General features: G+C 34.6%; 5 protein-coding genes across 6 annotated transcripts in view; 2 read left to right on the top strand and 3 right to left on the bottom strand.

The window, feature by feature from the left end:
* Nucleotides 1–503: 503 nt before the first annotated feature.
* On the bottom strand, nucleotides 504–1,417 carry LOC105262588 (protein FAM136A-like). 2 transcript variants are annotated; one of them, XM_059131103.1, is made up of 3 exons: nucleotides 1,351–1,417; nucleotides 960–1,222; nucleotides 504–898 (listed from the first exon to the last, which is right to left on the bottom strand). In XM_059131103.1, the coding sequence occupies exons 2-3, from the start codon at nucleotides 1,215–1,217 to the stop codon at nucleotides 710–712; spliced, it is 447 nt and encodes a 148-aa protein (XP_058987086.1). In that variant the 5' UTR covers nucleotides 1,218–1,222; nucleotides 1,351–1,417; the 3' UTR covers nucleotides 504–709. The 2 variants fall into 2 exon arrangements, with proteins under 2 accessions (XP_058987086.1, XP_019890296.1); XM_020034737.2 differs by lacking the exon at nucleotides 1,351–1,417 and having other exon boundaries at nucleotides 960–1,266.
* A 42-nt stretch (nucleotides 1,418–1,459) lies between these two features.
* On the bottom strand, nucleotides 1,460–4,813 carry LOC101895528 (protein FAM136A). The gene is made up of 3 exons (XM_005177684.4): nucleotides 4,606–4,813; nucleotides 1,897–2,061; nucleotides 1,460–1,834 (listed from the first exon to the last, which is right to left on the bottom strand). The coding sequence occupies exons 1-3, from the start codon at nucleotides 4,690–4,692 to the stop codon at nucleotides 1,646–1,648; spliced, it is 441 nt and encodes a 146-aa protein (XP_005177741.1). The 5' UTR covers nucleotides 4,693–4,813; the 3' UTR covers nucleotides 1,460–1,645.
* Nucleotides 4,814–5,828: 1,015 nt separating this feature from the next.
* LOC101895702 (small ribosomal subunit protein bS1m) lies at nucleotides 5,829–6,543 on the top strand. The gene is made up of 2 exons (XM_005177685.4): nucleotides 5,829–6,155; nucleotides 6,214–6,543. The coding sequence occupies exons 1-2, from the start codon at nucleotides 5,916–5,918 to the stop codon at nucleotides 6,508–6,510; spliced, it is 537 nt and encodes a 178-aa protein (XP_005177742.1). The 5' UTR covers nucleotides 5,829–5,915; the 3' UTR covers nucleotides 6,511–6,543.
* Nucleotides 6,544–6,741: 198 nt separating this feature from the next.
* On the bottom strand, nucleotides 6,742–7,996 carry LOC101897899 (probable inactive tRNA-specific adenosine deaminase-like protein 3). The gene has a single exon (XM_005177696.4). The coding sequence runs from the start codon at nucleotides 7,929–7,931 to the stop codon at nucleotides 6,843–6,845; it is 1,089 nt and encodes a 362-aa protein (XP_005177753.1). The 5' UTR covers nucleotides 7,932–7,996; the 3' UTR covers nucleotides 6,742–6,842.
* A 4,944-nt stretch (nucleotides 7,997–12,940) lies between these two features.
* LOC101895877 (calcitonin gene-related peptide type 1 receptor) overlaps nucleotides 12,941–27,804 on the top strand; it is a 264,742-nt gene continuing 249,878 nt past the window's right edge. The window contains exon 1 of the mRNA XM_011298341.3: nucleotides 12,941–13,936. The gene's annotated coding sequence lies outside the window, so the exon portion shown is untranslated. The remainder of the gene's footprint in view (nucleotides 13,937–27,804) is intronic.

Here is a 27,804-nt window from a genome sequence, read left to right as displayed (position 1 = left end):
ACACAATTTTAGCTCCGCCAGACCTTGGATAAATATTTTTTCAGGGATTGTTGATAAGATTTTATAGTAAATATGTTTTCAATCTATTTTCAAGTAATCGTGTATTTTTAAGAACATTTTTCTGAATATTATTTTAATCCACGTTTTCTTAGAAGAGCAGTAAACGTGGTTTTATTTCCTAATAATAAATATTTATTTCCTTGAATAAGTATTTTTTTAAAGTCAGCTCTACTATTCCTTGAATAAATATTTTTTAAAGTCAGCTCTGCTATTCCTTGAATAATTATTTTTTTAAATCCACGTTTACTTCTCTGCTATTCCTTGAAAAAATATGTTTTTAAATCCACGTTTACTGCTCTGCTATTCCTTGAAAAAAATATATTTTTTAATCCACGTTTACTGCTCTCCTTTCCTTGAACAAAATTTTTTTTAAAATCCACATTTATTGCTCTGCTATTCCTTGAACAAAAATTTTTTTAAAATCCACATTTATTGCTCTGCTATTCCTTGAAAAATATTCTTAAAAAAATCCGCGTTTACTGTATTTTCTTTGGGAAATATTGATAATAATCCACGTTTTTAGCTCATCCAAATACAAAAATAAATCAAATTAAAAGAAACATCATGATTTTTGGCATCTCTTCTACATGTTTTCAAGTCAGGGTTCAGGTTCAACTGATTATCATTTATAGCCAACAATTTTTTCTCTCTACATTTGATCCACAATAGTTGGTCCGTTTTCCAACACAGATTTCATTGTTTTCATCATTTTTGGTACTAGGCCAATATACTTATCAACACACTGTCCTGTGCATAGTTCAAATTGGTTGGCATATTTCGAAATATCAGACTGATGAGTATTGGTGGGAATACGGCCACGGACACCATCGTTGCATTGCTGCAATTGAATTGCATTACAAAAAACACCACAAATGAATAACAATCATATTTAAACAAACCATAAGACAATTACGTAAACGTCCTTGAAATTGTCCCAATTCATGTTGCATATAATCTTGAGCTCTTAACAATGGCCCGGCACAGTCTTCAATACAGCCCTGAACACTATCCATGCTCGGTTGACGATACAAGTCGTCACAACAATTCGCGGCGCACAAATGCATTTCGGATTGCATTTTTCTTAGATGTGACTTATAAACATCATTGATTAGATCTATTATGGCCTGATCTATGCGACGGCGATGATCACCGTTCATATTTTCTATTTACAAAATATAAAATCGAAGAATTAAAAAAAAATTAAGAAATCAAAAAATATGTCACATATCTAAACAAAAACAAAAAAACAAAAGTTAAGTATTTATGCACATATGTAATTGAACTAAGTACTTTTAACAAACTGAGATTTTAACTACCCATCAGAGCAAAAGGATGTGAACACATATACTTCACTTTTTGATAAGAACAATTTAAATATTTTTTTGAAAAACATTGGAAGTTATTTTAATTTCCATTATTATTCTTTTTATTATTAACAACTAAACATTTTATAATGTCACGTAATGAGGTATACGTGCTATGTTAGATTTGTTCATAAAATAACTAAAAATTAACACTTATAACTGTAAAATGTTTTGTGTAATAAACGCAAGAAATGCCATCAAACAATCAAGCAACCAAAAATTTAAACTTGTGGTATTCCCTCAGGTCCTTTCGCCAGTACAGCTTTCATTGTTTTCATCATTGTGGGTATTAAGCCGACGTGCTTATCAACACATTTGACGGCACAACGTTCAAACTGGTCTGTGTATTTACTGATTTCTTCTTCGCTTGGATTTGGTGGCATTTTTACCTTGACATCATCATTGCATTGCTAAAAAATTGAAATATTTTTATTAATATTTTACAAAATTATGGAAATTGCCTAAAACTTACCATTACACATCTTTGCAGTCTTCCTTGGAATTCGCCCAATTCATGTTGGACATAGTTTTGGGCCCTTGTTAATGGAGCCGAACATCTTTCAACACAGTTTTGTACATTATCTACACTGGCACTGGTATCCTGGCAACATTTGGCGGCACACAAATGCATATCGGTCTGAAACAAAAAGAAATATTATTAAGTATCTAATTTAAAAAAGGTATCATATTCATCTGGACTGGAGAAAACTTCAGAAACTTGTAAAAATTAGGTAAAATTTCTAAATACCCTAATTCTAGCATTATTGTATGAGAAAAAAAAAGTATGTATCAGAATCTCGTCTTTTGAAAAATATTTTCATAGAAGTCATAACTAAACCGACATAGTTCGATTGAAAACTGTTCCTAGAGATTTTGGAATACCTCAATACAGCGTTGTGTAGGGGCTATTCCAAATATTAATGAAAAAGCAAACCGCCAAATGATAGGAATTTTGGCAGAAAGAGTAGTTTCTTTATTCAAAATATTTTCGGGGGGGAAGATTACATATTTTTTATAAAGGAAAGCTATTGGAACATGTAGGGATTAATGCCAGTCGTTCATTACTGCCCTGGGAACGACGATATAATGTCTTTCTTGGTGAAGTCCATACTTCCCACGAAATGGGCGGCTACATTTCCGTTGAAACTTAATATATTTTCAGTGTCTGTCAGACAAACGGTCGGCGAATGGATACTAAATCCCTCTTAAGCCAAGCTATACAGTCATATATGTTTTGCAGGGAAATTATTGCATGAAAATTTGTTAGGCGGCATTTTAGTTGCACCCACGGAAATCCCAAAGATACTACGATGAAGAAGAACTTCGGCACTGTTTCTCTAAATATAATTTTTCTTTCAACATACATATTCATAGTAATACTATGCATATCACCTCATCTACTCAAATCGGCTTAACTCTAGTTTAGTAAAAACTCTTCAATTTTTTCGAAAATTTTTTCAGTGGTAGGTATTTTAACCATGATCCCGGGAAACTATTTTTTTCTTGGGGGACGGACCTGGGACCCCAGATTTTTGACCCGAAAGTCCGGGTTCGAGACCCCTACTAGACCCGGATCCACTTACCCGATATAGACAATATGGGTATCGTTGGAAAGCTTATGAAAATACCTATCCAACAAGTGGTCACATGATGGGGTAAGATCTTACGGTTCGGAAGTTATAGTCAAATTATCGATTTTTTGGACCCGGATTTTTTATAAAACCCCCAAAAAGTCAAAAAAGGGTCCATTATGGGGGACAACAAAATTGATGCCAAATTATAGCTGACACTTCTACCTTTCCAAAAAGGTTCAATTTGTGCTAATACCTTTACTGAGTCCAGAGATATGGGTCTTTCCATCCGCATAACCCGATTCTAACCAGTTCATTAAAACTATGTTTTCAATAAAAAAGGTATATTTTGCGTAAGAATGAAATTCAGAAATCTTTGGTTCGCGTTAGCCGGTGTAGGACATACCCTGAGGAGAAAATCTCAAGCCCCGGCCGAAGGCCGGCTACTTACAAAAGGTATCCAATTTAGAAAACTTTGGTTCGCGTTAGTCGGTGTGGGACATACCCAGAGAAGAAAATCTAAACCCCCGGCCGAAGGCCGGCTATTTACAAAAAGTGTCAAATTTAGAAAACTTTGGTTCGCGTTAGCCGGTGTGGGACATACCCAGAGGAGAAAATCTCAAGCTCCGGCCGAAGGCCGGCTATATACAAAAAGTGTCAAATTTAGAAAACTTTGGTTCGCGTTAGCCGGTTTAGGACATACCCAGAGGAGAAAATCTCAAGCCCCGGCCGAAGGCCGGCTACTTACAAAAGGTATCCAATTTAGAAAACTTTGGTTCGCGTTAGCCGGTGTAGGACATACCCAGAGGAGAAAATCTCAAGCCCCGGCCGAAGGCCGGCTATTTACAAAGAGTGCCGCAATTATGAACCTTTTGTTCGCGTTAGCCGGGGTCGGACATACCCATAGGTGAAAATCTCAAGCCCCGGCCGAAGGCCGGCTATTTACAAAAAGTGCCAAATTTAGAAAACTTTTGTTATTCCGACGACTGCTACGCGAAATAAACACTTTTTTTATTAAAAACACAATTTTAATGAACTGGTTAGAATCGGGTTATGCGGATGGAAAGACCCATATCTCTGGAACCGAAAAAGGTATTAGCACAAATTGTAGCATTTTGGAAAGGTAAGAGTGTCAGCTATAATTTGGAAACAATTTTGTTGACCCCCATAATGGGCCCTTTTTTGACTTTTTGGGGGTTTCATAAAAAATCCGGGTCCAAAAAATCGATAATTTGACTATAACTTCCGAACCATGAAAACTTACCCCTTCATGTGACCACTTGTTGGATAGGTATTTCCATAAGCTTTCAATCGATACCCATATTGTCTATATCGGGTAAGTGGATCCGGGTCCAGGCGGGGTCTTGATCCCGGACTTTTGGGTCAAAAATCTGGGGTCCCGGGTCCGTCCCCCAAGAAAAAAATAGTTTCCCGGGATCAGGGTAAAAATACCTACCTCTGGAAAAAATTTCGAAAAAATCTAAGAGTTTTTACTAAACTAGAGTTGTTCCCTCAAATCTCTATTAAAATCTAATCACAAGGTAATTTACATGCGACCGGTTGTTCCATTTCTAAATCCATGGCCTTTGACATCTACCACATTTGTTTACCTGCATTTTACGCAAATGTGTCCTGTCCATGTCATTGATCATTTCAGTGACAGCTTGTTCAATTCTTTGACGTTGTTGCTGGATCATTTTGTTGAGATTTTATTTAATAATTTTATAAAAAAAGGAATTACTACTTCTAGCAAACTAATTGTGTAATTTCAACCGAAAAACGTGTGTGACGGCTGATGATAAAAAATTAAACGGGTGTTACAAAAACAACTACAATTGAAAACAAGTGTTTGCTTGTGCTTACTGAACACAGCTGCAGTGCAAAACAGCTGTTTAGTGTACAGTGACTCAATATTATATCGTTTTACACCGGAAGATGAAAAGTGGCAAGAATTTGAACTGCCATAAATATTTGTTACATACTGTCACAGAAAAAAATTTTAACAAATACAGGAACGGAAAAGTGGAAGCACTAAACAGAAACATTTAAATCGTGTCAACAATAATGAAGCTTCCAAACTGCTGCATGTTTAAAAGTTTTTGTGTATTCAGATTTATAACGAATTTTAATATGAAAATTGCAGACGACTTATGCCAAAAAAAAAAATTAAATGTTTTTTTCATATATAAGTAGATTTTTATATGTTTTCTTATATGACGTCATTCGGAGGTTATAATTATTCGCGTTTTTCAACAATTTTTACAAATTTAAATAGTTTTTCATTCAACATTTTCAATTGGTTTGACAGTTCAGCAGCTGTGTCGATGCGTCTACCTATATTCTTCTACCATGCTATTATCCGTCACAATTATTTTGGTCCATAAACATACTTGTTTATTCATATTGTCGAATTTTATTTTATTTTCATATGTTTTAAATTACAATTACAATATTAGGCTAAGAAAATAAAAAAAATAAAATCATATGGTATCATAGCCCTACCTTGATATCATTGTACCATGAAACGACTACTTAAAAAATCAAATGAAAGCTGTGTTCCAGAACCTACAAAATAGTACTTAACAGTACTGTTTTTTGGGATGGAGAAATCAGCTATCCTACAAAAATTTGCAAATTCCTACAGCTTCTGGAAATGGGAAATAATATTGAAATGTTCGATGATTGGTTTGCAACTGTATGAATCATTTGAAAATTATTACTGTCTTGTCTTGCAAATAGTATATTAAAGCGATTTGTTACTCTTCTTTTTAATAAACTTGGTAACTCTGTTTAAATTTGGCATATGCTAATTGAACACAGCCCAACAAGCTAACAGCTGTTTTACATAACCTGCTAAAAATTATTTTGATTTAGGGAGGCTATCACAATTCAATCGGAGCCAAGAAAATATTAAAATAAAATGTCTTTTTTGTATAAAGCCACCAGACTCAACCTAACTACATGTCTGAGACATGCCGCAGTGGGTCAACGTTACTTTTCCGCCACCACCACAGATGCAACAGAAACAGTTGGGGAATCGAATGAAAAGAAAGGTTTTGCCAAAGCTTATGAAAGCCATACGGAGGCCCTGAAACCCAAGGAGTTGCCGGCCGATAATGCAACTTTCGCGTCCCTGTTGAGGAACTCAAAATTTATTGATGTGAGTTCAAACATTTATATTTGTAGATCAATTTATGTAAATTTTCTTTTTTATTCAGATGGGTGATCCCGAGGGCAAGGTGGTCAGTGGTAAAATCTTCCATGTTGTCGGCGATGATTTGTACATTGATTTTGGCTGGAAATTCCATTGTGTCTGTACCAGACCTCAACGTAATGGAGATGATTATGTACGCGGTTCCCGTGTCCGTCTAAGGATTAAAGATTTGGAATTGTCGACGAAATTCTTGGGTTCTAACAAAGATTTAACAATTCTCGAAGCAGATTGTCAATTGTTGGGTTTGATTTCCTCTCCCGCTCGGCAGGCTACTATGAAGTCTGTGGTCCAAGAAGTTTAAGGAATAAAGAAAATATGTTGATTTTAAACATAAGTAACCATTATTTTACCAGATGAATTTTTGCAATGTTTCCATTAAGGATTGCAGTTGATTTTAAGGAAATTTTGTAAGTTTTATTTGTTTCTTAAACTCCTTTTGCGTTCCTTTGTTGTTTACTTCAAAACCTTTCCCATTTCCTATTAGATTTTTATATCGATATTGATTTCCATAGATAATTTCCTCATAGAGTAGTTAAATTTGTAGTATTTTTTGAACATAAGACGATATTTTCTTATGTCAATTAAAACACTGTTGTTGTAATTCTTAATAGGGTTATACAATGTTATTTGTTGTTATGACATATCGATATTATCACACTTAATATGATACACTTCGTAATGATGATTTAGTTCAGGTACACTATGTAACTGGAAGCGTGTCGCTAAACTTCCATTGTCTGAGAACTTAATAAAGAATACTCTTTTCGCTCTACTATGCACCAATGCCATGGAACACATCAGACATGGTTCCTGCAGCAAATACACATCATAACCGGTGCATAAATATGGACCATACTTGGCCAAATTATCTCCATCCAGCATCTGTACATCTTCACTTTTTAATTTTTCTGTATTCCTTAAACGTTCAGCACCCAATTTAATATTTTTATGGTCTTCATGTTCATCCATAAATTGTTTAAATCTTTTGGGTATTCCAGCCAATGTGTGTTCACTGTCCTTTTCACTTTCCATAAAGTCTTCTGCAGAATTTAGTTTTTCATTCCATGCGCCTGAGTCTTGTGTTCTGGCCACGTAGTCCACCAATATCATGGGACAATGCATAACTGGACTTTTCGTTGTAAAACTAGATGACATAGCAACAAGACTATTAAATCTGGGATCTACACAAACTCCAATTCCTTGGTTGTCCAATATTTTACGTGAAATATCCATCATTAAGGTAGCAATATTCCAATGAAACTCTTTTTCTTTGTCTGTGAAATTCGTGCCTTCATATCTTTGTTCCATATATTTATCTGGATGAAATTTACAAGGCCATATTCGATGAACTATGTCATATTGCCATCGCAGTTTGGGTGGTGTCGCTGGGACTTCAACTATTTCTGTTTTTTGTAAGATTTCTTCTATAATTGCTGTGTCAAGGGCCTTTGCTTCCAAGAATGGTTTCAGTTTTTCCAACGATCCAACATCTTCCTTGCTGCACAATATGATTTTGTTGTCCTTAACACGTTTTAAATGCTGAAGTTGTGGCACTGGTAGAAGAGTGGCAAGTTGTTGCATTATTTTCGATATTTGTTTCTTGTCATCCACTGCGGTGACATAGACTTCCATCAATTTATTGGGTTCTGTGTATTCGTGAGACAAGATGGCTTGAATTGTGGACATATTTTGTATTTTTGGCTTTTTTTGTGGTGGCTCCATCGTTGTTGCTGCTTGTGAAGGCTGGTCTTCTACGAGAAAAAAAACAATAGTAAACAAATGAATTTCTTTCGGTTTTGTTAACTCTACAGTTGGTTAGGGTTTCGTAGATCGATAAAGACCAACGGTTTTTTTTTTCGACTATTTGCTAATGTTTCATGTATTTGTTGACTTTTAAAGCAATTCTTTTCTTAAAACAAGTTATATTCATATGCTCATGAAGACTAATTGGATTCTTAAAAACCGATTTCATAAACAAAAACAATGACATTTTCCAATATTTAAACATTAAAGCAGTGTATATGAATATCTCAGAAAATGGATGCAGCGCCACTATTTTCTTGCGGGCACTAGTATTACTATCCGTAATAATAGATTAGTGGGAGAGGTATCGCGTTATGAATACTTTAATACGCTTTTTTATGTTAGGTTCAAAATTGTTGGATCTATTTGAAAGGGGGTCATGAATAAAAAAAAACATTTAGGGACTTGATTAACTCTACCACATAAATGCTTTAGTTATAAAATATACAATACAATTAGCCATCGAAATGGGTCCCTCAAGTAATAAATTATAATTAATGTATTTGATAACGCAATAATTGTTAACAATTTGTGGAAATTGCTACTGGAAACAGTGAGTTGGACAAGTTGTTTTGATATTTGAGTTACTCAGAATTTACAAATTCTTACTGGAGAAATTTCATCAGTTGCCTGATTGAAAATCAGTTGTGGTCGATATGAAAATATTAAAAAAATTAAAGGTTGAATTTAAAAATTTAATTATTTTTTACAAAGTAAGCAATTTTGATTTGACTTTTTTAAATTGGATAAAACCTCCTGCAGCGTTTTTAGTACTACGTTCTAGTCGGACAGAATATTTTCCTATGTGTAGACATAACTGAACAAATAACACCAATGATTTTAGTTTTCGATTGGTGTCCAATATTTACATGAAAGTTTAGATAAATTAAGTAGCTATTTAGCCGATGGCAAATATCAACAATACCCCAACTTTTATAGAGTGAAGTACTTATAATTTTAAAAATTTCCATTCCATAAATTACAAGCTCTCCTATTAAAATCCATCACTGGTTACAAATCCCCTGGGGTTCAGATGGTTCATTGCGGTTCATGTATTCCAAGAAAAAAAAAAAAAAACGTTCTGAATCACTTAAAAACAACAAAGTGAGCGAGTTAGACCTCCAATGCGACCTTTTTCTTACAAACTTTGACCGGTCGTGCACCAATTGACCGAGAGTATTTTATTATACCCTCAGCCAAATGGCTAGAGAGGGTATATATCATTAGATACGTCCAAAACTTTCCTAATCGAAATAACGGTTTTAGACCCTATCCGTTTCAGGACATTTGTCTGTCTGTCTGGCTGGTGACCGCCATAACTCTCTTGGTCCAAATTTGGTACATCGTAATATTACTATCAACCTTAGACCGAGTTCGGAGATGGGTAATATTGGGCCACTCTTTCTGGTACCACAAAAGGTCGAAATTAAAAAAAAAAAAAATATTTTACTGCGCAAACAGAGAAAGAAAAAATCCGATTTTGCTCCAACTTTGCAAATCCTAATGTTTGCATCAGTGCTAGGACAGGTATGAAAATGGACAATATCGGTTGACACCATCAAGTAGCTCCCCCAAAAAGGTCAACATTTTGAATAATTATAACTCTTATAAAATGTGATTATATATAAACCAAATATAATTATTAACCCAAGTTCTGGTGGGAACATGCAATATATCAGTCCACTCCTTCCGGGAAATTCCCATTCAAGGGGTAAAAATTTAGAATAGCCATGAAGCTCGCAAAACGCGAAATTATCATCCAATTCCATCCAGACTTGGTACATCTCAATATTTCCACCAACACAACAACTGTTATAAATATGGTAGAGATCCGACCATTTCTTCTGGTATCTTCAAAGTTTTGAATAATCAAAACGATCATAAAATGCGAAATAGGCATGCGGTTCTCTTCATATTTCACACATCCCATTATTTCTACTAACACAAGATCTGCTATGAAGATGAGATATGTCGGTCCACTCATTCTGGTACCTCCCCTAAAAAAGGGTCAACATTTTGAATACCATAAAACGCAAAAGTAACATCCTATTCCATACAACTCAATATTTTCAACCCAAGCTCTTTTATAAAGATGATGGAGATTGAACCATTTTTTCTGGTACCTTTCCAATATGGGGTTCAAGATTTTGGAAAACAAAATGTTCAAAGAAAGCAAAATAAGCATCCAACTCTTTTTTGCTAACTCACGATCTGTTGTGAAGATGATATATATTTGCAAAACCCATTCTGGTACCTCCCCCACAAAGGGTCATAATTTTCAATACAAATGTAAATGTTTGATTTTCTTGTAATTTTGCCCTTTGAAACCCACTCCGTAGAGGGTCAACAATTTGAATAATCATAACAAAAGTCAAAATATATTTAAATAATCGAACATTGGCTGAGGGTTATACACATATCGGCAAGACCGACTGATATTTTTTAACTAAGATTCAAGTGAGTTTACATATGAATGTTAAAAAAATTTAATAAAAACCTAATTTACCAAACTATTAGTAAATACCACAACAGATATTCGACAATGTTAATCTTTCTATTTACCAGTACCGTCCACACGCACTTACCATTTATTTTATAAAATGGAATTTGCAAAGAAAATTTCTAATGAATCCCTCAATGCCCGTTAGTATCTTGCCATTATCCCAAGAACACAATTCTCCGCGGTTGCATTTTTACACGTGAATTAGAACGACAATATTCACCCTCCTGCATGAACAAACACACTCCACCACGACATACAATATATTCTTATAAGAATATGCCACTTGTTGATTATAATTTATTAACAACGTCTTTCCCCCGTTGATGTCACGAATGTGCGAACCTTCCTCAAGCAACCAACATCCAACAAATGTTGTGCAGGGGGGAGATTGTTGGTTTTTTTTTGGGGCAACTAGTAATGTAAATACAACATGTATGTAAGTAATTGGTTGCAACAAACAGGTTTGCTATAATTTTGGTTGCAAGCAGAGATGGGACCAAAAACGGAATGTGAAATGGTAAGTCTTGCATAGATAAAGAGGACTTGGGAAATATTTTTAACCGCAGAATTTTTGGTATTGAAAATGGGCAAAAAAGTCAACTTTTTGATATAGCCCCCACATAACTGTACCTCCAGTTTTAGGGTGTTTTTGGCTGTTTAAGATATATATTTTTAACAACATTTTATGTTTCCAATATGTAGGGAACATCTTCGCAAAGAACTGTCCATAAAGATCCAATTTTAGATACAGTCCCCATATGACTGTACCCCCCATATTCAGTATTTGGATGATTAGTGTCACATTTTTCTACACAGAATTGTATCAATTTTGGTATTTGGAGTTCCTAATGGATACTACCTTCACGTTTTTGTATTACTTCCATATAACGGTAGCACCCAATATTCGGTATTCTGATGATTTTAGCTAGACTTTTCATCGGATTTATTTCAAATTTGGTATTTGGAGCTCGAAATGGGTGACAGATCCACGTTTTCGCATAGCCCCCAGGACTAGGATTATCGATAGGTTATGTGCACTATATGCCGTTATATATGCGCTATAGGAAAACGTGTTCAGTGTTCTGCTACGGAACTAGAACCCATATCGGTTGCTACAGTTATATACTGAATATCGGTGGCTACCCTTATATGGGAGCTATACCAAAACGTAGATATATATATATATATATACAATTCAAAAGTTAGTTAGTTAGTTATTCAAAACCTTGACCCTTTGTGGGGGAGATACCAGAAGGGATAGTTCGTATCTTTATAACGGACCTTTTGCCTATAGAAATATTGAGATTTGTCAAGTCTGAATGGAATTGGATGCAGATTTCGCGTTTTATAAGATTCATGGGTATTGAAAATGTTGACCCTTTCTGTGGGGGAGGTACCAGAAGGAGTAGACCAATATATTCCATCTTCCCACCAGACCTTGGGTTAATAAAAATATTGTGATGTGTGTAATTTGAAGACAATTAGACTCTTTCAGCATATTTTATAAGAGTTATAATTTTTCAAATTTTTGATCCTATTGGAAGAAGGTACATGATGGAGTGGACCGCGATTGTTCACTTTTGGCACCTGACGTAGCATTGGTGGAAATTTTAGGACTTGCAAAGTTGGAGGAATATCGGATGATCCTTTCTCTTTCAGTCTTTTCAGTGCAGTAAAATATTTTTTTTTTTTTGAAAATTTCGAGGTTTGGCGGAGGTACCAAAAGGAGTGGACCGATATTACCCATCTCCGAACTCGATACAAGTTTGACAGAAAATATTACAAGGTACCAAGTTTGGACCAAATCGAATACCCCTTTCGAGAGTTGCAGTGCGCATCAACCAATCAGAGAGACATATGGACGCGCACCCCTAGATCAACTACAAATGTCCAAAGAGACCTTGGGACTAAAACCATTATTTCGATGGTCGTATCAAATGATATATACCCTCTGAAGCCAGCTGGCTGAGGGTATATAAAAATTCCTAACACGAATTGTTGGAACGAATCTAAAAATCTTAGAATTTGTTAAATTCCTTTCGAGGGTCTTCTTTGTATAAAGGATTATTTAGAAGATTATTTTTATACAGGAGATATTGAAGACTATTTTTTTAGATATTTTCATTCTCAATATATTTTACATGGTTCAATAATATGATTGGGACTTCTCACCCCTTGTGCATACGCCTCTGTATCACATCAAACATGTTGCAATGACCACTACCACAATTTACTTCAAACTAATAAAGCGCGCCAACACACAACACAATTTCTAACAAGTGGAACCTAACCCCCCATTGAGAGAAAATTGTGCTCGCCCCCCATCCAACTTGAAACAACACTTTGATGCAAAACAATGTTGCTGGCTGGCTGGCTGGGTGACTGGTTGCTGGCAGATGATAGCTGTGCCATCGACCGGCTGAAATAACAGAAGAAATGTTGCACAAATTTCCCATGCCAGGTTGGGGCAAATGGTTGGTGTTGCGATGCCGGCATGTTGTTGTTAGTTGGTCGTCGTCGTCTTCTTCTGCTTCTATTCTGCCAGTCAGTCAGCCAGTGTGTTAGCAAACCAAGTGGATGAGTGGATGAATGGGTGTGGGGGCAGGCGACAAAAATTGCACGCACTTGAAAGCAAAAAATCTTCTTCATGCGGCACAACAGCACAGATGGCAAAGTCAGTCGTTACCAAACTGCCGGTTCTTCAAATTGTTGACTGCGGAAAATAGCGGACGCGAAAAACCATTTCATGTGTGGCGAAAATCATCGTAACGTGGGAAAATTATAACAACAAAGACGAAAAAAAAAACATAGCGTCTTCTTAACAACGACGCCCGCGTGTAGAACCCTTAAAGATATGAAGAATGAAAAAAATGTACGCTAAGAATTTTTCAAGTGCTGCTCAGTGCCACGGTTGATTATTGCCTCGGGTCCTAATGTTGGGTGCTGCTAATGATGAAATGCTCGAGATTTTATGAAAATAAACAAATATAATTATTGCCGAGAAAACAAAACGCGTGAAATGAAAAATATTTTTCTTTAGTTGTTTTTGTTTTTTCTTTTGCAAATGAAAAGTGAAAATAAACACTCGAGGGTGTGAATGAGCTACCATTAATGGCCAATAATTAAAAATAAAAAAAAAATAATATTTATTAATATTGAAATTGAAATTCAAATATAAATTACAAATACAAAAAGCTTTCAAAATAGCCGCAATTAATCGCTAACGGCCAGTTTCGTGGAAGTAATTGAGGAAAAGAATTACAAAAAAAAGAAGGAGTTTGAGATTGGAAAAATTCTTTTAAAGAAAAAATATATATATTGTGCAATAAATATTTAACATATAAATAAAGTATTGCAAAGTTCATGAAGGAAATTTGATAATTCCATTAGAGAGAGGGTGGAAAAATATTGTAATTTTAAGGTAAGTTTTGTTATTGTGACCAGGTATATTTAATATTGCGTACGCTTTTGAAATGCAATGAATGGAGTTAAATTGTATAAAATTAAACAAAAACAAGTGAAAAAGCATAATTAGGTTTTGCCGACAGATTTATACCCTCAGCCAATGTTCGATTACTTAAATATATTTTGACTGTTAAAATTCTTGGCCCTCTATGGAGTAGGTTCCGAAAGAATTGTCCGTTTCTTATGGGAAATTTCGAGTCGATCTAGCGATATCCGTCCGTCTGTCTGCCTGACAGGCTGATGCGCACTGTAACTCTCGAAAGGAGTATCCGATTTGATCCAAACGTAGTACGTCTTAATATTTATAGTCAAACTTAGATCGAGTGCGGAGTTGGGCAATTTTGGTCCACTCTTTTTGGTACTTCCCCACAAAAGTTCGAAATTTTCAAAAAAAAAAAAAAAACAAGTAAGCAAAGGCTACAGTCGAGCGGGGCCGACCGTTGAATACCCTACAACACTATAATAAACGATACAGTTCATGTAGGCGAGATACTCGAAACAATTCCACAAGATATTGTGAGAAATAATAAAAGAAAACCATCAGGTTTCGTTCTCTAATTTTCGAATAATAGCAACTTAAACTAATTTGCTCATTTCCAATTTGTTGGTAGATGTTGCACGAAAATGGTCTTCCTAGATCTGGAACCAATATTTCCCAAAGACCTATAATCTCTCAGAAGTGGCAAAAGATTAACATTTATTATTGTTTTTGACTGAAACGCATCTATATGAGATACCGCCATTTGATTTATTCTTCAACGAAATCAGCGTTAACGAAATAGTCAGAAGTGCGTCTTTCCTGTATTTGTGAATTCTCCAAAAAGTCACTGGAATGGACATTTTCGTATTTTGTCTACAAAAGTTGGCAAACTATTTAACACACTGATGTCCATCCAAAACTGCTTGGCTTTTGTAATATCCGGTAACCCCCATTCAAATGTGTGTGAGGACCGGGCGATAATTACGACCTGCAGACAATTTTGAATTTTTGTGGTCCATTTCAACCCCTAAATATATGGCGATCATCTCCAAAAAGAGTAGGCTTCTATTCTGACCCTCATCTTATCTCCATGCAAAATTTAGTAAAGATCGGGCCATAAATGCGATCTGTATATGATATCCTGATATACTAACTACTTAGTTTTGTTAGCTGTAGAAATATTACCAACGGTTTAATTCAAAATGAAAATATGCCAAAAATATGACAAAATTGAAAATATATGAGAAAATTTTACAAAATCAATATTTTCATCTTTAGAGAGATAATTTTATGCGATTTTTTTAAAAGTTTTTTCTTTCCTGCCAAGAGGCCATTCTGAATTAATGAGAACTGTTGAAATCAGTTCAGCCGTTCTCGACATATAAGAGATTTTTCAAGCATATCTTCTTTGATAAACATATATATCGCACATATTTTGCTATATATCCATTTTGTTGGATGTTAACATCAATGTAAAGATCAGAAGTAACCTTGTCATGGCTTTGTGATTTCGCCGGGATTTAAAATATTCGCGGTTTAATGAAAAATTTTGAATTTTTCAACACAAAATATATGGTCTATTTTATCCGCTAAATATTATCCGATGACCACCCAAATTGGTAGGCTTCTTCCCCGCCCTAAACTCTAACTACATGCGAAATTCCGTGTCGATTGGTCTATAATTGCGACCTGTAGAGCAAGTGCAAAATCAGGAATTTCTTCAGTTTTTGGTCCATTTCAACCCCTAAATATTATGCGATCATCACCAAAAGAAATAGGGTTCTATTCTGACCCTAGTCCCACCTCCATTTTTATTTTCGTGAAGATCGGACCATAATTGCGACCTGTAGAGTGATTACAAATTAACATGGACAGACGGACAGACGGACAGACGGACAGACGGACGGACGGACATACATAGCTAGATCGACTCAGCTCAGCGAGCTAGGAAGATCCATATATACTTTCCTATATGGGAAACCAATATTTCGAGGTGTTACATAATTTTTGGGCCAATCAAACTTATAATACCCCCAACACATAGTGTTGTAGGGTATAAAAACCAAAGAAAAATTATATTGCACATAAAACGAAAGGATAGTCCAATTTTGCTCCAACCTTGCAAATCGTTTTTGCATCAGTGCTGGCTCAGGTGCGAAAATGGACAATTTTGGCCCACTACATTAAATATCTCCCCCCACCAAAGGGCCCTTATCTTCAAATTACACACATCACAATATTTTTATTAACACAAGGTTTGGTGTGAAATTGGAACACATCGGTCCACTCCTTCTTATACCTGCCACACAAAAAGTCCAATTTTTGAATATCCACAAAGCTCATAAAACGCGAAATTAACATCCGACTCCATTCAGACTTGGCACATCTCAATATTTCAATCAGCACAAGATATGTTATAAAGATGGTAGAGATCTGACAATTTCTTTTGGTACCTGCCCTTAAAAGGGTTAACATTTTGAAAAACCAAAACCAATATTTTTACTAACACAGGATCTGCTCTGATAATGGGATATATAGACGCACTCCTTCTGGTACTTCCCCCACAAAGTGTTTTGAAAAAGAAAACAAACATAAAACGTGGAATAAGCATCCAAATCTCTTCAAATTCCACACATCCAACCATTTTTGTAATTTATCGGAATCTATTATTTCGTATGAAATTGTATATAAATGTTCGATTTTCTTTAAATTTTGCACACAAATTTTTTTATCTGTATTAGATGAAGTGGAATATTTCGGACCACTATATCAGGTATAGAAATACTACAACGGTATGACAAAAGCTGAAAGAGTGCTCGGACAGAGTAGAATATGGTAGACTTTCGATTAATTTTACTTCCGCTCAAAAACGACGAAATTAAGCTCACTCCTATTCAAGCGACATCGAAAAATTGAGATTGGTTGATTTTTCCCTGTGCCCAGGAGCGCTTCCGCTCGAACTCGGGTAAGTCGAGCTAAGTCGGTAAGAACGAGTTTTTCGGAGATCTGAAACAAGATAGAAATCTCTGGGCTAGGGATTTTAAATTTGGAGCCATATATAAACCACCGATTCTCGATCGTCCTTCACTATAATTCTAACAAATCGAACATAGTCGAAGTAAAGGAATTTCGAAATTAGCCATTTCATCTAACTTGTACTTCCAATATTTGTTTTTTTTTTTTTCATCCGTGTGGTGAAGTTCTTGAATAACGCCAGACTGGTATTTTTCACAGGATATATCTATTAAATTGTTTAAAAAACACGATTTTTATCAGGAAATCACACAAATTTTTACCAAAATCCTTGAAAAATAGGTCTTAGTCTTGGGGTCCTTGTAAAAAATTCTAAAAAATCCACTATTTATTGTCAGGGGTTTCTGAAAGATTTATGACTTTTTGCCAGGAAATCACAAAAATATTTCAAAAACCCAAATTTCTTTACAACGATTTTTGCAAATGGTATTGTACAAGAAAATCATAAAAATTTTCTTAAATAACCAAAGCTTTTCACCAGAAAGGCCAAAAAAATATCCAAGATTTTTGTGCAGGTGGTTCTTTAAAAATATCTCTTCAAGTATCCAAGATTATTAGTCTGGATTCCTTGTAAATAATTCTTGGGAATCTACCATATTCGTTAAGAGGGGCCTAAATAATTTAAAAAATTCTGAAATGCACGCTTTTCGTTCAGAAGCTTCTTGTCATAAGATTCACGGTTTTGGGTCAGGAAATCATAAAAATATTTTAAAAATCTAAATATTTTCAGGGATATTTTAAAGTAAAAGCTATTCAGTTTAAATATCACTATTAAGTTTGATAGACTAGACTTTTACTTTAAATCATCCCTGAAGATGATTTCCGGAGGAAATCGAAATATTGGAAAAACATAGTTTTTTAATGACTTTAAGCCAAGTAATTATAAAGTAAAAGTAAAATAAATATAACAGGTCAACAATATACAACAACAACAAAAAATCTAAATTTATACACAAAATCTAAATCTAATGTAAAAAAATCTAAATCTAAATTTTTACATTTAATACCACTTCAAAAATCCCGTATTTTTTAGTCGGGGATTCCTTCAAAGATTTTTCTTCAAAAAACCCATGATTTGGTCAGGTGTAAAACATGTAAGAAAATTTTTATGAAATGTAAAATTTTTAATCAGGAGGTCCTTTTAAAAATATTTTTAAGGATCCAAAATTTTTGTTCAGAAGATTCTTTGAAAACAATTCTTCAAGAGTTCCTCACAAAAAATTACATTTTAAAAAAAATATTAAAAATTCAGGATATTTGGTACGAAAATATGTAAAAAATAAAGAGTTTTAGTATGGAAGACCTGTAAAAATGTTCAAAAAATCCATGTTTTGTGCATTCACGATTCAGAAGGACATTGTAAAAAGTATTTTTAAAAATTCACATTATTTGTGCTCTTTTTTAAGGACCTCCGATTTTTGTCAAAATGCTATTGAATGAAATGCTCTAAAAAATTCACTATTTTTGGTACGGAGATCCTTCTTCGAAAATTCTAATTTTTTAGTAAGGAGTTCCTTTAAAAATATCCGTAAGAAATTTTCAATTTTTAGAAATCTTTCTTCTGGTCAGAATGTCATTTAAAAATATTGCATTAAAAATCCACGATTTTTCGTCTGGAGGTCCTTTAATACTTCTTCAAATACCAACGATTTTTGGTCAGGAGAAGCGTGTAGAGTAATTTGAAAAAGTTCATGATTTTGTATAGCCACTATGTAGTTTTGACAAATATTTTTTATACCCTACAACACTATGTGTTGGGGGTATTATAAGTTTGATTGGGCCAAAAATTATGTAACACCACGAAATATTGATTTCCCACATAGGAAAGTATATATGGATCTTCCTAGCTCGCCGAGCTGAGTCGATCTAGCTATGTATGTCCGTCCGTCCGTCTGTCCGTCTGTCCGTCTGTCCATGTTAATTTGTAATCACTCTACAGGTCGCAATTATGGTCCGATCTTCACGAAATTTAGAATAGAGGTGGGGCTAGGGTCAGAATAGAACCCTATTTCTTTTGGTGATGATCGCATAATATTTAGGGGTTGAAATGGACCAAATACTGAAAAAATTTCGGATTTTGCAGTAGCTATACAGGTCGCAATTATAGACCAATCGACGCAGAATTTCGCATGTAGCTAGAGTTTAGGGCGCGGAAGAAGCCTACCAATTTGGGTGGTCATCGGATAATATTTAGCGGGTAAAATAGACCATATCTTTTGTGTTGAAAAAATTCAAAATTTTTCATTAAACCGCGTATATTTTAAATCCCGGCGAAATCACAAAGACATGACAAGGTTACTTCTGACCTTTACATTGATGTTAACATCCAACAAAACGGATATATAGCGAAATATGTGCGATATATATGTTTGTCAAAGAAGATATGCTTGAAAAATCTCTTATATGTCGAGAACGGCTGAACTGATTTCGACAGTTCTCATTAATTCGGAATGGTCTCTTGGCAGGAAAGAAATAACGTCTAAAAAAATCGCATAAAAATATCTCTCTAAAGATGAAAATATTGATTTTGTAAAATTTTCTCATATTTTTTTCAATTTTGTCATATTTTTGGCATATTTTCATTTTGAATTAAACATTTGGTAATATTTCTACAGCTAACAAAACTAAGTAGTTAGGATATCAGGATATCATATACAGATCGCATTTATGGCCCGATCCATACGAAATTTTGCATGGGGATAAGAAGAGGGTCAGAATAGAAGCCTACTCTTTTTGGAGATGATCGCCATATATTTAGGGGTTGAAATGGACCAAAAAGTGCAAAATTGTCTGCAGGTTGTAATTATCGCCCGATCCTCACGCACATTTGAATGGGGGTTACCGGAGATTGCAAAAGCCAATCAGTTTTGGATGGCCATCCAAATATATTCAATGTGTGAAGGATTTTGCCAACTTTTGTAGACAAAATACGAAAATGTCCATTCCAGTGACTTTTTGGAGAATTCGCAAATACAGGAAAGAAGAAGAATATAGTCAAATGTCTGTATCTCATATAGATGCGTTTCAGTCAAAAACCAATAATAAATGTTAATCTTTTACCACTTCTGAGAGATTATAGTTCTTTGGGAGATATTGGTTCCAGATCTAGGAAGAGCATTTACGTGCAACATCTACCAATAAATTGGAAATGAGCAAATTAGCTTAAGTTGCTATTATTCGAAAATTAGAGAACGAAACCATTTATTATTTGTCACAATATCTTGTGGAATTCATTCGAGTATCTCGCCTATATAAACTGTATCGTTTATTATAGTGTTGTAGGGTATTCAACGGTCGGCCCCGCTCGACTGTAGCCTTTGCTTACTTGTTTTTTTTTAAATTGACGTATTCTTTTTAGTTTTTCCAAATATTTTTACAAAATTTAATTTGTCAAGAGGTCCATGAAAAAAATTTTAGTCAAGAGGTCCATGAAAAATGCTTTAAAAAACATTCAATATTTATCTATAGTCACGAAGTCTTTGACAATAATTAAGAAAAAAATCATGATTATGGTAAGTTTTAAAAATAATCATTAAAAATCCAACCATTCTGCCCAGAAGGTTCTTGAAAAAAAAAATTGTTCTTAAAAAATCTTCAATTAACTGATGTTTAAAAAAAAATCACCAGTTTTGTCAGCACCAGTTTTGGCAGCAGGTTTTTGAAAATTATTTTCAAAATTTCAATTATTTCAGCAGGTCCTTGGAAAAATATTCTTTAAAAAATCTGAAATATCTTTAAAAAGTGCAACATTTTATTAATGCCGTTATTGTCATTAAAAAAAAAAAAATATATATATATATATATATATATATATATATATATATATTTAGAATTTTTGGAGCGTATAATTTCCATTGTTATGCTTTGGAGGGTATATTAACTTTGAAATTTTAGTGTTTTTATTCTGGATCAGCATATAATTCTAAGACGAAAATATTGAGATAGAAGGCTAAAATATTGCACACGTGTGTATTTTGCCAGTAGGCAGGCATTAAATATATATATATATATATATATATATATATATATATATATATATATATATATATATATATATATATATATATATATATATATATATATATATATATATATTTAATGCCTGCCTACTGGCAAAATACACACGTGTGCAATATTTTAGCCTTCTATCTCAATATTTTCGTCATAGAATTATATGCTGATCCAGAATAAAAACACTAAAATTTCAAAGTTAATATACCCTCCAAAGCATAACAATGGAAATTATACGCTCCAAAAATTCTAAAGATAAATATGGAAAAAAAGTCATTTTACATATGACCCAAACATCATGTGTAAACTGGCCTTTAACCATTAAAATGTTACATCAATATTTGGTTTTGACAAAAAGTTTCATATTTAGCATTCATAATTTATGGCCTATTGAAAATAAAGACAATAACGGCATTAATAAAATTCCAATAACAATGTCAGTAAGTGTTAACGATGTTCGAACTGTCTTTGCCAGCAGCAACAACAACACAACAACAGCAATTCAACTTCATCATATCAATCAACTTCAGTTTCGTAAAGTATTTTCATCCTTCACACTTCACTCCTGTGTGTAAAATAAGCCAAGATTCAAAGGCAGTGTGGGGCCTTTATCGTCGTCATCACCATCTTCGACACCCTTGTGATCATTATCATCCTCTTCATCATGGCCATTATCAACATTAGCCTCGAGTGGCATAATTTAAGAAATGTGTAATGTAAACAGTAAATAAAGCCATCATCATTTTCGAGATTACCAACAACGACAAGGATAATCATCAGCAACATCATCTCAAGTACGGCAAAAACATTAATATTGAAATGTTATTAATGCCACCACCAACACCATCAGCACCACCACAGCCAAGTTACCAGGCAGCGAAAACCAGCCTATTTAATTATTGATGATTGTACCAATGGAAATTGAACAACAGTAACAACAACAGCAGCAATAATAATGCCAAAAAAGCTAAATTGATTATTGATATTTTGACATTGATTTTCGGCTCGTTCAGTTTTGTTCATTCGTTGATTCAGTCATTCATTCATTCATTCATTAATGGTGCCATTAATTTCCATCATTTGTTTGAAGTTTCAGTTTTCTTGTTTACTTTGGCCTTAATTTATTTGTTTTCCTTCGCCGGCCTCACTTCACTGTCAGACTATTTACAAAAATACATATTTCTATGAAGGGTAAACACAAATTCACCCGAACTGCTTGTCAGTGTGTAATTTAAAATAACTATAATTATTGAAATGTGAAAATAAACTAACGAGTTTGTTCTTTGCTGAGAAGCATCTATGCATACATACACTCTGACAGAAGAGATAAGGACTTAAAAGTTGTTCAGATTCTTAAAATTTTAGAGCTCCAGAATCGACGGATCTTCTTAATAATAATGAGGTGTATTTTATAATTCAATAATGTCAATAACTTAAAAATTTGGATCTCTGAAAAACCAGAATGTTTCGAACAGCTGAGTTTTGGTCAATAGGCCGATGTGAATATTTTTTTATATCCTACACCACATTGTGGCAAGGGTGTTATGTCTTTGTGCATTTGTTTGTAACATGGATAAGGAAGCGAGATGGAACCATAGTTACTTTTAAGGTTCTTCATAGAATCAGTTTCTGAGTCGATTTATGCATGTCAGTCCGTCCGTCTCTCAATGTATTTTTGTGAACAAAATGCAGGTCGCATTTATTACCCGATTGAAATGAATTTTTCCAAACAATATTAGTTTGGGCCAAGGATAAACTCTATTGAAACTGGTGAAAATCGGTTCAAATTTAGATATAGTCCCCATAAATATATCTTCAACCGATTTCGGTTTAATTGTGCACTATTTGGCCCATATCAGTCAATATGACCTGAATTTTGGCACATCCGACCGTATTCAGTCTGGAAGCAATTGCATCAATTTTTGGTGAATATCGCTTCAGATATAGCGATAGCTCCCATTTATATGTTTCATCCGATTTGGGATTTCAAGTCCCACACATGCGTAATATGCACTCCAGAAGAATGATATTTGGTAACGGATTTCAGAAACAGCTCGAAAATACCTCTGTCAAATTTTATCGAGATATTGGATTTGTGACATATTTTTAAAGAAATTTTTAAAGGAATCTCGAAGTTATTAACCCGGATTTTTTAAGTATTTTTTTAAGAATTATAGGACTTATGAAACTGAAGAACATTTTCTCAAAAATAATATAGTTATGCCTGAGGATTTTTTAAGTAATTTTTCCGAGATATGAATGCAGATTTTTAGGGATTTTTTTCCAAGGATTTTCTTTGTGGAATTTTAAGGGGTATTTTTCAAAAACTCTTGGAATTATTCAGGTGGATATTTTTCGAGGACTCTCAGAGTAATAAAGGGTGAGATTAAAAAAACTGCAACAAAGTCAAACACCATAATTTTTCCCTTTTTTTATTTTATTGAATGAAAGCAAAAAATGTCGGAAATAGGGAATTGGCCTTTAAACGGCCAATGAAAACACATTTGCTGCCCGAATGTTGTTTTGCGGTATTTTGACCCATTACCGGCGAAGCGCTTGCTTGAGGTGATCGACACTTTGGTATTTTTTAGTGCCAAACTTGCATTCCAAAATACTCCAGATACAATAGTCCAATGAATTGGTATCCGGAGTTTTTGGTGGCCATTGTGCGCTGGAAATGAAGCGAGGAACCTCATTTTGTTACAATTCTTGGGTGGCGCATACTGAGTGTGATGGTGCTGAGTCCTGTTGGAATATCCAAGGTCTGCGGCCAAAATGTTTGCGTGCCCACGGCTTTAATACACCCCTAGAGTATTTTCGCGATAATATTCGGCTTTATTCTGATGCCACGGTAGATTAATACGAGCGGAGAGCGACCATCGGCTGTTATGGCGGCCCCCACCATCACCATAGCCGGCGCTTGAGTTTTGGTGGGCAACCGAAGGTGCACATTTTCAGCTGACCTCTTTGGCAAGTAAACACGATGATTTTGTTTGTTTACAAACTGCTGGACAACGAATGTTTTCTCATCGGAGAAACCAAATTCGGCAGTTCACTACTTTCGGCCAAGCGAAGAAACTCTATAGCTCTTTTGAGTCCATTTTCTTTCTGTTGCGGTGTAAGTGCTTGCTTTACCCCGAGCTCATTTTTCAATATTGCGATATGTTGAGCTCACGAGCAATTTTTCGGCCACTGCGACGCCGGTTTGGATCAAGTCGCTTCTTTACTTTACTAACCTTTCTGCTGATGTTGCTGTTTTCTTCTGTCCAATTCCTTGACGTCGGGCTACGCTACCAGTATCAGTATCACGGTAACGAGCGATGGTGCGAGACAAAAAAAAAAAAATCACATTTAAATGCTGGAGTGCCCTAACGATAGCCACTTGTAGTTTTCCAGCCAAATATAAAGAAATCAAATTATCACGCAGGAATTCCATCACGAATAACTTGTTTTCCGGAGAATTCTTACCAAAATGCTTTTGTACGCTTGTAAACAATATAATGAGTTGTCACTGGAATAATTTTAACAGCTGTCGGAAGAGTGGCTTAGAAATGACAGCAGACTGATGTTGGTTGCAGTTTTTTCATCTCACCCTGTATACTTTGTTATGTCTAAATTATTATTTCGAAGTGTTATAGACGGAATGACGAACTAATGTGCCCTCCATACTATATGTGGTGAAGGGTATAAAAATGACAACAAATATTGGGAGGTAACGTTATATGGGGGCTATATGAAAATTTGGGCCGACATGACCCATTTTCGTACTTAAGCTGCCTGCTGACAGAACACACATGTGTGTAAAATTTTAACCTTCTACCTCGAGATAGCGTGACAGACACATATTGTTTGTTTCAGTTTTCATATAAAGATTCTTTGGTTTCCTCGAATTTCAAGTATATAGAGCCTTCGGCAATATTACTAATAATAATAATACCGTCAAGAAAATGTATTTTCGTCCAAAGTAAAAGGAAAATAAAAAAATTGGCCGATTTTATTGCTCTATTTGTTCAATTTGTAATCAATCACAAAAATTGCTGGTCAGTCTGATTCTCTGTGTGACCTGTGTTTTACTATGGTTGTCACCATTGAAATTAGTTATAGGAGATAACCAGGCAAATACTTTTCTTTATAAATTTTTGATTTTCAACTTAAAACGAAGAGATAATGCCTCAGTGAGACGGCGTTTTTTTATCAGTAAAATGCCGACAAGATAAATTCTGTTGGTTAAATTAGGCTTTTGATAACGGAAGAGGAACATAACTGTTCGATGAGGTCAACGCTCAACAATTAGTAGTAACACTAATTTTATATTTCCACCATACCATGGAGGATATATTTAGTTTGTCATCCCGCTTGTTACTCTCCAAAATATGCATTTTAGACCACATGAATTATATATATTCTTGATCTGCATATAATTTTCTGAGGCCAGATTTTTTTCTATAGAAAAAAATGCCTCAGTGAAAAGCTGAGGCCAGATTTTTTTCTATAGAAAAAAATAATGCCTCAGTGAAAAGCTGAGGCCAGATTTTTTTTCTATAGAAAAAAATAATGCCTCAGTGAAAAGCTGAGGCCAGATTTTTTTCTATAGATAAAAATTATGCCTCAGTGAAAAGCTGAGGCCAGATTTTTTCTATAAAAAAAAAATGCCTCAGTGAAAAGCTGAGGCCAGATTTTTTTCTATAGAAAAAAAAATGCCTCAGTGATGCTGAGGCCAGATTTTTTTCTATAAAAAAAATGCCTCAGTGAAAAGCTGAGGCCAGATTTTTTTTAGTGAAAAGCTGAGGCCAGATTTTTTTTAGTGAAAAGCTGAGGCCAGATTTTTTTCTATAGAAAAAATGCCTCAGTGAAGCTGAGGCCAGATTTTTTTCTATAGAAAAAAAATGCCTCAGTGAAGCTGAGGCCAGATTTTTTTCTATAGAAAAAAATGCCTCAGTGAAGCTGAGGCCAGATTTTTTTCTATAGAAAAAAATGCCTCAGTGAAGCTGAGGCCAGATTTTTTTCTATAGAAAAAAATGCCTCAGTGAAGCTGAGGCCAGATTTTTTTCTATAGAAAAAAAATGCCTCAGTGAAGGTGAGGCCAGATTTTTTTCTATAGAAAAAAATGTCTTTGTGAAGCTGAGGCCAGATTTATTTCTATAGAAACAAAAATGCCTCAGTGAAGCTGAGGCCAGATTTTTTTCTATAGAAAGAAATAATGCCTCAGTGAAGCTGAGGCCAGATTTTTTTTCTGTAGAAAAAAAATGCCTCAGTGAAGCTGAGGCCAGTTTTTTTTTTTATAGAAAAAAATGCCTCAGTGAAGCTGAGGCCAGATTTTTTTTCTATAGAAAAAAATGCCTCAGTGAAGCTGAGTCCGGATTTTTTCCTATAGAAAAAAATGCCTCCGTGAAGCTGAGGCCAGATTTTTTTTCTATAGAAAAAAATGCCTCCGTGAAGCTGAGGCCGGATTTTTTTCTATAGGAAAAAAATGCCTCAGTGATGATGAGGCCAGATTTTTTTTTATAGGAAAAAAATGCCTCAGTGCCTCTGTGGCCGATATCTATCATATTCACGCTAGGTCTTGTAAACATTGGGCTGTGTCAAATTTGAAGATATTCGGACTCTTAATTCACATTTTAGAAGAGTTATAATTTTTCAAAATTTTGACCCTTTGTTGGAGAGGTACTTTTTCAAAGAGGTCATTTTTGCAAAATCTCGAACTTAAATTGCTGGAAGTGTACCGATCTTGTCCACACCACGACGTGACCTAAATTCTTTTAAAATTTTAATATTGCTATATTAGACTAGGCAGACAAACGGGCCTGGTTTTATTGACTCCAAAATGTCCTGAAAAGACTGCTATGGACTTAAATCGTCGTTTTGACTAACATGTTGGTCATATCTGTAGCCATAAGGATGAGGGTATAGAAATAAAGAGTTGCTCCTACTGAGCTGAATGACATACTATTGTCTTACCAAGTAATGAGCAGCAGTAGCGGCAAATAATGTACACGTCAGACTATAAAACCTAAGGTCGCTGGATGGAACTGTGCTTTCTGCAAATGTGCTTTATAAACTAATTTTTAGTTGAGCCGATCTTTTGTTGGCAGGTTTTATTCTGATTTTCATTTTCAGTCGATTTTCCAGTAATTCGATATTATTTGTTACTATTAGAAAAAAAATCCTCTCCCAGGCTCCCATCTTCACAAGGAATGACCCATGTCTTAACCCCTGTCTGGACGTGACAGAAAATGTGTCCAGAACTTGTTTTTCTATTGACCCATCACATGTTTAGATGGTCCATAAAAATACAACCCCCCTCCATTAGAGTCTAGACGAAAATAAGTGTGTTGAGTAACAAATCCCTTTTATTATAACTCAGGACAGGATACTTCATGGTCATCGTTTAACTAAAAGGTTTTTAGCAACACTCAACATAAAATTCTCCGAGATGTTTGTTCGTAAACAAAATCAGATATTTCCTAGAAAAAAATGTTGTTGATTTTCTGCAAAAGAGAAGAAGAAAAAACTAAACAACTCACACACACATGTACACTTCACTGCTATTGGATAACAAAGGTTCTTTATTATTTATTACGAAAAAATCCTTGATTTCAATAAAAGTATAAAATTCTCAAAAATAAAAACTCTTTGTTGTTACAACAAAAAATATTTCGGAAAACACTTCAGTTATGTAAGGAAAACCAGTAAAGAAAGTCTTAAAATCGGGCGGGGCCGACTTTATGATACCCTACACCACTTTGCTAATTTAGTAGAGCTCCACATAACAATTAAAAGTTTTTATGGGAGAATTCAAT

This window comes from Musca domestica, unplaced genomic scaffold (genome assembly GCF_030504385.1).
Source record: "Musca domestica strain aabys unplaced genomic scaffold, Musca_domestica.polishedcontigs.V.1.1 8, whole genome shotgun sequence".
Classification (NCBI taxonomy): domain Eukaryota; kingdom Metazoa; phylum Arthropoda; class Insecta; order Diptera; family Muscidae; genus Musca; species Musca domestica.
Note: the sequence above shows the minus strand (reverse complement) of the source record. Positions and strands in the feature narration are given on the sequence as shown.